The 11,527-nt window shown below is 40.0% G+C and overlaps 1 protein-coding gene across 2 annotated transcripts; it reads left to right on the forward strand.

Moving 5' to 3' along the window:
* Positions 1 to 326: 326 nt before the first annotated feature.
* panx2 (pannexin 2) lies at positions 327 to 11,300 on the forward strand. Of its 2 annotated transcripts, none has more exons than XM_005803255.2 (6): positions 327 to 897; positions 3,538 to 4,187; positions 6,705 to 7,819; positions 8,126 to 8,261; positions 8,986 to 9,171; positions 9,269 to 11,300. In XM_005803255.2, the coding sequence occupies exons 2-6, from the start codon at positions 3,959 to 3,961 to the stop codon at positions 9,580 to 9,582; spliced, it is 1,980 nt and encodes a 659-aa protein (XP_005803312.1). In that variant the 5' UTR covers positions 327 to 897; positions 3,538 to 3,958; the 3' UTR covers positions 9,583 to 11,300. The 2 variants fall into 2 exon arrangements, with proteins under 2 accessions (XP_005803312.1, XP_023199830.1); XM_023344062.1 differs by lacking the exon at positions 327 to 897 and adding an exon at positions 960 to 1,346.
* Positions 11,301 to 11,527: the final 227 nt, after the last annotated feature.

Here is an 11,527-nt window from a genome sequence, read left to right on the forward strand (position 1 = left end):
GTGAATATCTACAGTAAAACCCTAAGATAACTTTAAACTTAGTTAAGATAGTTTTAGAAATCCTTGAACTTGTATCATCAGGAAAAGCACAGGTAAAACCCCTCCTTATATATTAAAACATCTAATTATTATCACTGTCGAGATGAAATCTTCTTCCCAGAACTCCAACTCTCACTGCTCGGCTTGTGTAATTTTCAAAGCGCTTCTTCTAAACAGGAAACTTGAGCCACCTGTTAGTGACTCATCTATTAACAGAAGATGGGTGAAGATGCTCGCCACACCCATAAGATTTGAATGACACGCATCTTTTCCAGTCCCTTGCGTGCATGTGTCCACAGTCCCACATTCTGCGATGACAGGCATGCTGGAGAAACCTCTGTAAGGCAAGAAGACACTGTCATTGTCGTGCGGTTTGGTTGCGGAGTTGAGCCGCACAGCTTGTACTTAGAGAGTCAATAATGATCCAAGTGGCGCACTAAATGCTTGTGTTGTACAGAATCCAGCTCTTAAACGTGCTTAATTTGCATCGCTTTAGCAAATCTCTAATATTTACAGCAATATTTTTTTTTTTAAATATAATATCGATTTGCAGAGGATGAAGTGTGGCCGATTTTCCCGCAAGCCTGTCAACAAACCACAGGGCGCTCGTAATTCCGCCTCAAACACTCACAGAGCTGATACAAAGAGCCGCAGAAGCTTTAATTTGTTATCTCTTCCCTTGTTTCCGAGGAAGACGCAGGGAGGGGAGATGAAGAGAAGAGGGTTGGAGTCACCAGAGGGAGGGAGGTGGGGGGGCAGAAAAGGCGGAACAAACCGGTGAGCTCGGATACAAGCTGTAGCTTCTCGCCCGCACTGCAGATTAACTCTTACCGCGCCGGGAAGACGCAGCTGGACTCGGTGAGTTATTTATTTATTTATTTTTATTATTATTATTATTATTATTATTTCTCTCGTCCTCGCTGCCACCGCAAATTTTAGCAGTTCGCTTCACAGCAGCAAAATGCAGACAGTACGTGCGGACAGTACGGACAGGTGGAGAGAGACAGATTCAGGTGCAGAGCATCGCAGAGCGTCTCCTCTCGTCTCGTGTGCACTCTGAGCTTCACACGCAAGATACACTTTCGCTTCCTGGCATGCACACCGAATCGATGTACGCTTGACGTTGAGCAGCTTGTCTCCGGTTTTCCGGGAGCTGTCCGCCGCTCAGGTGCTGAAGCGGCTCGTCGTCCACAGGCGGCTGTAATTGACTGCAATGCAATGTCTCAGCAGAGGTGAAGCCCTGGACTGATGGACCCCTTTCGGAGACAGCAGTTAGGATCCCAGCCCGATGCGCTGACTAGGACATGGTGATCTTTTCGTGAAATTCTCCCGTTTTTGTGCACTTTTATGCTACCAATTAAAAGTGTGGAAACTGCCACAGCACTGATTTAGTGATCTTGAACTGATCTTTAAGCAGTCTAATCAGAAGCGTTTCTTTAATGTTAGAGAATATTCCGCCCTGGAAGTTCTTCCTTGTCCCTTCCTCATCCAATTAATAATGAATGAAGGAATGGGTGGATAAGAGCTCCCCTCCCTGAGCTGTTGTCCTGAAGTCTAACTCTGCCTCTTCACAGACAGCTGCACTGGTCAGAGCCAAGCGGGATGTTGTAGTAGTCAAAGATGTGGGATTCCCTGTGTAAACACCGGTAGCATGGCCCAACTGAGGGGCAAAAATCTGTCAGGCTGGAGCAGCGCCAGTGGTAGACAGACGGCTTCTAAAATGTGACCCTGCTCCTTTAAATCTAAATTATGTAAACTTTGCCTCTCTTCTGATCATCCTTTAAAGTTGTCATATGTGAGGGTGAAATTGGAAGGTTGCTATCCCAAAAGGGACATCTTGTTCTCTATTTGAGGATCAGTAATTACCCCATGTCAGCCTGAACACTGAATAGCGGTCCCTAATAATGCTTCTAAGGATTCTTTCGCTCATGATCCCTCTAGTCATGTTCTCTTTTAAAGCTGTCTGGAGCACACTAATTACTCTTTGGACTACTGAAGGTTCAACTCAAAATTTATCTTTGTATGATGTTAAGTATTACGTTCTAGTCTTGATATACAAGGGATATGCTTTTGAAGGATTTGTTAGGATTTAACAAGAGTGAGAGGAGGAGAGATGGAAATGTGTTTTTTTTGGTTAGTAAAAGTGGAACAGAGGGCATGAGAGGATAAGATTAGTTGATGGTAAATGAGTGATTCATTCACACTCCCCACAGAGGACCTTCCCATAACCTTCCTGTTCAACAAGCCTGCTGCAGGCGGTCATACCCCTGCAAAATTATGGTGCTGGATAAGCATAAATTCAAAGTTTTATGAATGCACATGAAAGCTAGAGAACATTGGATAGCACAAGGAATCTGGGATCACTTAAACTTTTTTGTTCTTTCCCACAGAGCTCCTCGTGTAGGGGTAGAAAATTTTTTTGCCATTGTATTTAAGAAAAAAAATTAACACATTTGTGTGAGTCAGTTTCAAGTTTCTTGAAACTCATTCTTGCTAAAATAGGACAACAATGTACAAATGCAGTGCCTTGAAAAACTGCGCTTTTTTCACATTTTGAGATCGTATTATTCCAAAAAGCAACTAAGGAGGTTGTAACTCTGAAGGGAAGCTGAAGAGATGCACAGCTCAGGTGGGAGAATCTGTTAGCAGGACAAACATTAGTTATGACTCTTTAAATGTGCTCTTTATGAAAAGTAACAAAACTAAATTCAGTCCTGTTTGCAGTGTGCTGTGGTCAGATTAGGCTGAAAGTTAACTTTTTAAAAATGAATGTCTTTTTTTTTTTAAATGGAAAACTCACTCTATGTTATCCTAATTCATGCCATCGCCATTATGAGACACATGGATGCTAGCAACATTAAGCAGTGGGGATGCTTTTCTTCAGTACAGACAGGAAAGCTGCAAGCTCAGAGTTGATGTGAATATTGATGTAGCTAAGTGCAGGTCAATCCTTGAAAAGAACCTTCTAGAGAGGAAACAACTGAGGCAAGGCTCACCTTCCAGCAGGGCAATGGCCTTTAACATAAATCCAAAGCAAAAATATAGAAGTTTAGCATAAAAAACATTATTGTATGTGACCAAAATCAATAAATAAACCTAAATTGAAATGAGGGTCTTAAAAATGTATGTTCTCAAACAGCCTCAATTTAATTTTAGTAGGGCAACAATTTCAGTCTGAAAACAAACACTGAACCTATAGGCCTTTAAATAAAATATTGCTAAGTATTGTGTTCTTCTGCGTTACCACTATGCCCTTCTTTGTGTTCATAAAATCCCAATGAAATAGTTGGATATTTGTGGTGAAATATAAGACCATTCAAGGACCAGACGTACTTTTACAAAGTACGAAAAGTACTTTTACAAATACGAAAGATAACATTTTCCCACAAGATTAGCCACGAATCAAAGAGAAGCATTAAAGATACAGTTACTGTATATGTACTCTAAAGTTGTAATAGCTACTATTTTGCAGCTCCTAACTTCTGATTTGTTTTCCAGGATTGGACTGGGAAAGCTTCTTCTTTCCAAGGCTCACATAACCACTCTTCAGCCTACAATTACTCTCCCTGTGGAGCACAAGAGCTCCTCCTAAACTCAGGTCATTCCTCAAGCTGCCACATACAGAGCTTGTGGACTGCAGCCAGACTCTGTGGAGACGGGACAAAACAAAGGGATGCACGAGGGACACATTGACTGAGAGTTGTGCTTCTGACCCTTATGTCTCCTCTTTTGTAAAAGTTGAGCAAACATTACGAATCACCACTTTCTCACATATGTTGACCACGGCTTACAGCGGCCACACATTTTTGTGTGTATGTTTGCTTCGCAGCATCTTGGCAAGTACCTAACCACAAGAGGGAGCGTCCGGTCTCGCCTCGTTCGCATAGGGGAGCTGTAGAGCGCAGCCTTCTGTTTCCGCATGCAGAACATCCTCGATCAAAACTTAGACATGGCCACAGCGTTGCTCGCGGGCGAGAAGCTGAAGGAACTCATCCTGCCGGGCTCCTCTCAGGATGAGAAGGGTGGGGCACTGGCTGGCCTCATGGTGCAGCTCAAACTGGAGCTGCCCTTTGATCGGGTCGTTACTATAGGGACGGTCATCATCCCCATCCTGCTGGTCACCCTTGTCTTCACAAGAAACTTTGCAGGTGGGTGGTTCAGCCACTGCAGGGTCGCTTGGCGCTAAAGCAACAACAGAGATTAACATACTTGCAGAACATTCATAGGTAGTTTTCAGCAACAAACTTCAATACGTTTTGATTGGATTTTATGTGACAGATCAAAGCTAGTGCATAGAAGATGGAGAAAACATATATTTTTCAAAATAATAATAAAAAAAATCTGAAAGTGTGGCCATTATATGTTATAGTCCCCTTCACAATGACACCCCACAATAAAATCCAGCGCAACCAGTTGCCTTAAGAAACCAACTCTTCATAATCCATCTGTATGTAACTTAATCGTAGTATAAATATAGCAGTTCTGTGAGGGTCTCTGGGTTTTGTGGGAGAACATATTGAACAAATATTGAACAAACATTATGAAACTTTGCATTTACAGACTTTTCTGGTATGTCACCACCAGCCTTTAACATTGCAACTAAATGTTCTGTCCATTTCCCCTTTGCGGAAGAGTTTAGGCTCAATCAGTCTGAATAAATAGCCCCTTAGCTCTGGATATATAGTTAAAGTTGTTGCTTTAGGCAAATATCTAGCACATTTTCAAGCTTCTTGAAGCCTGTAAGAAGTTTTCTTACAGTATTGCCTTCTATTGATCTCCTACTATCTTTCACCTCTCCTCTGAGTAGCTAATCTGGTTTATTTGTCCTTCTCCACCTTTGCCTCAGTGTTTAATCTCCTCATTTTTCATTGTTTATTTTTACCTCAATTATTCCGCCAATTGGATGTTTTACCAACACTCAAACATGACACTGCATGATTCTTCCCACACCATCTTCTACCAGAGGGATGTTGTTTTCAGGGGAATGTGCAGTATTAACTTTTCCACAACACATGGCATTTTGGGTATAAAGAAAAGCAGTCTGCTTTCATCAGACCACCTTTACCCTCATTTTCTTTTCCTCCACATTGCTTTTAGCAAACTACAGTTATGACTGCATGGTCTTCTTTCAACAGATGCTTTCTTCTCTGTTCAACTCCCCCATAGTAACCAAAGGCCTCTTGGTTGCCTCGCTGATTAATGACTTCCCTTCCCAGCCTGTCATTTTAGATGAACCGTCATTTCTTCGTAGGCTTGCAGTTGTGCCATGTCTTTCCATTTTTTGAAACCTCGGATTGGAAAGTACAGCATCAAATGTTCAAACGGGATATTGTTTTTTTAACCCATAACCCTGTTCTGAACTACTCTACAGCTTTTTGACTGACCTATCTACTGTGTTCCTTGGATTTATGGATTCTGTTTGTTCATTAAGAAGGAACACAGGGCAGCTATAATTATACTTAAATTACATACAGGAATACTCTACTTACTAATAGAGTAAATATCAACAAATATTATTTACTAACAATATTTAGCAAATACGACTGCTGGAGATAGGCACCAGAACCCCTTGCGACCACACTAGGGATAAGCATGTAAGAAATTGGACGGATGGATTTAGCAAATAATTATCCTATTTACTAATTGGGTAATCAGCCCTGGATTTAATATACAGATATCAAAGTAAGGGATCTGAATACATATTTTCTTACCAATTATGCACTATTTTGTGTTGATTTAAGACATAAGATCCTCCTTAAATACATTAAACGTTGTTGTAACATGAGAGGTCTGGGAAGACGTAAAAAAAAGTTCCACAGGGTTTAATACTTTTCAGGAGATTGCCATTTTGTTTTTGTGATAAAAGAAAAAAACTATAGTTTATAGTTGCGGAATTGCAAAAATATGGGAAAGAGAGTGAGGAAGGAGTTTTGCTGAAATGCAGATTGAACCCTATTGCTGATGGAAATGCTTGTTGCTGAGTCAGGTTTTCAGCTACAGTGTTTAACCAGCTGGGATTTTAACTGGAGCAGCGAAACAATGTGAGAGTTCAAACGGTAAAACATTTCTTAAACAATTCAGCACAAAGACTGGTGGTATGCCTGGTACAATTCTATGATACAATTATATATTATAAAATAATAGAATAAATGATGGTGTATAAAATTATTTTTTATCAATTTTCAGAAAATGATTATATTTTACTTGTTAAAAAATCTATTGAAGTTTCGATAATGTTTAATATCACCAAGGAGTTCCAAAGTCAAACAGAAACTGACTGAAACTTTAAGTTGCACCATACGGTAAATGCAGCACAGAGATAAGGTTTGATAGGAATCACACTCTTAGTTCCTCTATTTGAAATTGACAGAATGTTCTTATGTCAGAAAGAAGAATGACTTTGGTGAAAGATACAATAAGCAAATGAATGACACAAAATATTTCAACAAGATGAAGGAAGGATGAAATATTCAGTATTTTTAATTTTTTTTTAAATTACACATAGCTGCAAAGGAAATATATATATAACACATTGTATTTTGATATGACACTAATTTGAATGCACATTGATATTGTAGCTACTCTTTTTCAGTTCATTTAAATAAAATAATTTAGCAGTACTAAAACAAATATTTGACCCACGTTTTTTTCTGTGCTCTTTTCAGAGGAGTCTATATACTGTTACACACCACACAACTTCACCCGAGACCAGGCACTTTATGCCAGAGGCTACTGCTGGACAGAGCTTCGTGATGCTATTCCTAATGTGCAGCCTCATCTTTGGCCCTCGCTATTTGAACATAAGTTCCTGCCCTACGCCCTGCTGGCCTTTGCGGGGATTATGTACATTCCTGCTTTGGGTTGGGAGTTCCTTGCCTCTACTCGACTCACCTCAGAGCTCAATTTCCTGCTTCAAGAGATTGATAACTGCTACCATCGAGCCGCTGAGGGCAGAGCCCCAAAGATCGAGAAGCAGATTCAGTCCAAAGGACCTGGCATAACTGAGCGGGAAAGGAGGGAGATTATAGAAAATGCAGAGAAGGAAAAGAGCCCTGAGCAAAATCTTTTTGAAAAATATTTGGAGAGACGAGGCCAAAGTAACTTTTTAGCTAAGATTTACCTGGCTCGCCATCTGGCTATCATGTGCCTCAGCTCTATCCCCATTTCCTACCTGAGTGCATACTATGCCCGCCAAAGGCAGAATGAGTTCACCTGTGCACTAGGCGAGCCTCCAGATACCAGCAGCTACCCAGAGTTGAAGCTTAGAGTCAACTGCAAGCTCCCCGCTGTGCAGCTGCAGCGCATCATGGCAGTGGTGGACTTAGCGCTGCTGTGTACCATGAACTTCATCATCCTACTTAATTTGCTGCATCTGTTTGTGGTGCGTAAGTCTAACTTTGTGTTCGACAAGCTGAATAAAGTCGGAATCAAAACAAAGCGACGGTGGCAGAAGTCTCCGTTCTGTGACATCAACATTCTGGCTATGTTCTGCAATGAGAACAGGGATCACATTAAGTCACTGAACAGACTGGATTTCATCACCAACGAGAGTGATCTGATGTATGACAATGTTGTCAGGCAGCTGTTGGCTGCACTTGCACAGTCCAACCACGATGCTACACCCACTGTGAGGGAGTCTGGGATACAGACCATTGATCCCAACATGGATCCTTCGGATCTCGGGGTGGGAGACATGGCCATGGAGCCACTCGTCATCAAACGGCCCCGGAAAAAGATGAAATGGATACCGAGCTCAAACCCTCTTCCTCAGTCGTTCAAAGTAAGTCAACATCTTTCACAAACACTGTTTTTCCTTACATTTGAGCATTCATTACATTTTCACCACAAAATCATTCCAGCAGAACTGTAATGCAACTATCTTGAAAACCACCGATGCAGAATTAAAAGTGTAATAACTACATTGCAAAGGAGTACAGATCAAAGTGTTACCAGCTGAGAATACTTTGAATACCCTCACATATAGAACTCCATCTGAGGGGCTAAAATGCTGCTGTTTTTGGTTCTTGAAATGTAAATGTTTAACCCTCCATAAAAATAACAGAATACTACAATGTTTGTCATGAAGGAACCACTCACGCTGACCCGCTTGGAAAATAACACCAAGCCTGAAAAGCCCAAACCACTGAGACGCAAAACCATGGCAGACAGCCTCATAGCACCACTGCTGGACAGTAAAGGCACACAATATCCTTCAGCTAAAGGTATACTGAAATATCTGTGTGCCTGACATGGTAAGTTAGACCTATAGCTCTCAGCATCCTCAGTAAAGGTAAGTAAAAAGTACATACCTTTACTGAGGTAAAGTAAAGGTACATTAGTACCCTTAGGTTATTATTTTCCTGCTGTAGCATAATATCCCACAGAAGGGTGAAAATATTTTAAGTTTTAGTTCTACTTCAAATTTTTAAGTTAGCTATTTTAGCAATTTTTAATCCATGACTTTCTATTTTCATTGAGCATAAATATTATGTTACACAGAGACCTTATTCTCTTTAACAAACGGAAAAAACAGAAGAACATGATATCCATGTAAGACTGTTGACTTTCATGTGTCAGCTGCTAAATAAGTTGCTATGTGCTTAAAACCTAAAACCATTTAATATGTACTGATTAAAATGACTGAATTCTTTAAAATGTTGCAGGTGTTTACATGTTTAAACAGACTAAGTTCATGCTACTACTATTCATTTGTTCATAAGTTTGTTTACATGTGTTTCCATCTATTAGATACAAACACATTTGAGCTCAGGTCTCTTTAAGACACCCGCGATGAAAAAACAGGAAAAAAAACTAAACGAGAAAATGCTTTTGAGAATAATGGTGCTGAAACAAAAATATTTTTCTAACGCTCCACTGTACACCTAGCTTTCAAACAATCACATTAGGTTTCTTTTTAAGTCAGAGAGCTTATTTTCTCATTTACAGACATCAGTGGGATGGAGAAAAAGCACGCACGAAACTTCTCCCTGGACGTCCATCCATACATGCTGACAAATCGCAAGCCCAAGGTGGAGGCCTCAGTCGTTGAACCGCTGCCACCAGAGCACAATCTGGACACAGTTTACCTTGAAGGCACTCACACTATTGTTCATGTGTCTTGTGCAATGACAGGTGGGCTTTACTATAGTTTCAAATTCATTCTTAATACAGAGCCTTTTCTTATAACTCTTTGAATCTGCTACTCAATGTATGTCGCATGTCTTTTCAGAAACCAAGGTTAGCTCCCCAGTATCGACCACTTCTGCCTTTTCCACAGCAACTCTGCCCTCCACTACATACGTGAATGGGGTGAGCCCAAACCCTCCCTCTAGTGAGGATGCGCTTAGTCCCAAGTCCTCCCCTGCACAAATATTGCTTCTGCCCCCAACGGAGAACCCTGAGCCACCACTGCTGACCAAAGCCCCCACACACCAGCTCCTGAGCATTCATCACACTCTTTTTGAAGAAGAAGAGGACGCAGAAAACAGAAGAGGCAGGCTTGAAGAAAGACCTGGGGAGCTAATTGCTGCTGGAGAATGTTGAAAAATGTATCCGATTTCTAAGCATATGATCATGATCGCTACAATCTCCTTTTCCAAAAATTGTCCTTCTCCTCATCGCAACTTCTGTGATTGGTGGATTGTGTCGACTGACAGGATGAAATTCAACAGCACAAAGTGTGGTTGTAGGAAAAAGAGGGAAAAATGATGATAACATATGTGTTTTTGTCATAGGAAATGATGTCACCTTCATGCCTCAGGATGACTGTGTTCAGCTGATCACCCACCAATGAAACCAGCAGTGATATATTATTCAACAGGGTGCTAAAGAGCAGGGTAAAACAGCGATGCTAAAAAAAGGTACAAGGTGAAAGAAAAATTAATAAGCTTTTTAATATAAAAATGAGAGACACCTTACAAATCCATATTACCTAGAAAGACTGCATTACAGCTTAAAAAAACAGTATGTAGTTAAAACATATTAACACTTTGTCCCTTTATCCCTCTAGCCAAGTAGAAATGTAGCTCATGCAATACAGCTGTTGAGATCTGCACACTTAATATGCAAATGATCACAATATATATGTGGCAATAATATATGCGCTTTGAGCATTATACTTTACAAAAAGTGTTGGTATATGTTGGGTGTTTCAAATCTAAAATAGTTCCATGGCTTATCATTTTCATTTCAACATCGCCATTGATACTTCACTGTATGTGCACATCCTTTATAACAGCAGGACGACTTATATGATTAAGACTGTAAATGGTAACGATAGAGGTATAGTGCCTTGCAAAAGTATTCATACCCTTTAAACTTTTTTTGCTAATTTTATTTGCTTCATTCCAATTTTTGTGGTAGAATAGAATGCAGAATGCAACGAAATGCACATAAGTAGAAGGAAATGGATACCTGATTTCAATATTTTTCTAATCTAACATAAAAAGTGTTTCGTGAATTGGTATTCAGACTCTGAAGTCAATACTTTATAGAACCACCTTTCGCTGCAGTCACTTTATTAGCTATTACTTTGACCATCAAGAGATTTTAAATTTTTGCCCATTATTCTTTGCAAAATAGCTCAAATTGAGTGGAATTGGACAGACCACCTGAAGACATTAATTCCCATGACTTGTCACCATTTCTTAAATGAAGTTACTGTCGGTCAGGACTTTGATCATCACCAATGTAACTTAGGAATATGATTTGATTTGAAGCAATATGCTAAAACTGTAGCTGTATGTTTCTTGTTGATTTCCTGCTGTAAGGTTAACTTCTGTCCCAGTCTAAAATCTTTTCAGCCTTTGACAGGTCGTCTACTCGTATTAACTTTTATTGAGCAAAATTCATGTTCCCATCAACCAGATTTGTGCATGATTTATAGTTGACCTACTGACAGATTCTCCCACCCGAGCAGTAAATGTCTGCAGCTCTTTCAGCGCAACTATGTGCCTTTTCGCCTCTTGACTGATTAATGTCTGCCCAATTAATCCTTACTCGTCCTGTCAGATTTTCAAATGCACCATACTTTTTTCTTATTCTCAGATTATGGATTAAAAAGTGCCTGGTTGTAAGTTTGTAAAGTATATTATTTAACCTAACCCTTCTTTTTATTCCCCGCCACATTCCTGTCCCCTCTTGTGTCTGGTGCATTTCTTGGTTTAAAAAGGCCACACTTTGATTTTTAGGATAAAAAAAAAAGAAACATGTAGACTTTTTCCATTTCATTTGAAAATTATACATGACTTTGTGTTGGTCAATCACATAAAATCCCAATAAACCCACTGAAGTTTGTGATTCTAACTAGATAAAATTGTAAAAAAAAAAATATATGAATACTTTAGTGAGGCACTATGTGTTGTTAATAAACTGAGGGGAAGAGCTGGTGGCCTATGAAAAACAGGAATCAGCTCAGTTTGATAAATGAAGCTGAACTTGTTGAGGTGGTGTGATGTAATGTGAACAAAATGATCCGCAACATGTTCAA

Source organism: Xiphophorus maculatus, chromosome 2, assembly GCF_002775205.1.
Source record: "Xiphophorus maculatus strain JP 163 A chromosome 2, X_maculatus-5.0-male, whole genome shotgun sequence".
NCBI classification, from domain to species: domain Eukaryota; kingdom Metazoa; phylum Chordata; class Actinopteri; order Cyprinodontiformes; family Poeciliidae; genus Xiphophorus; species Xiphophorus maculatus.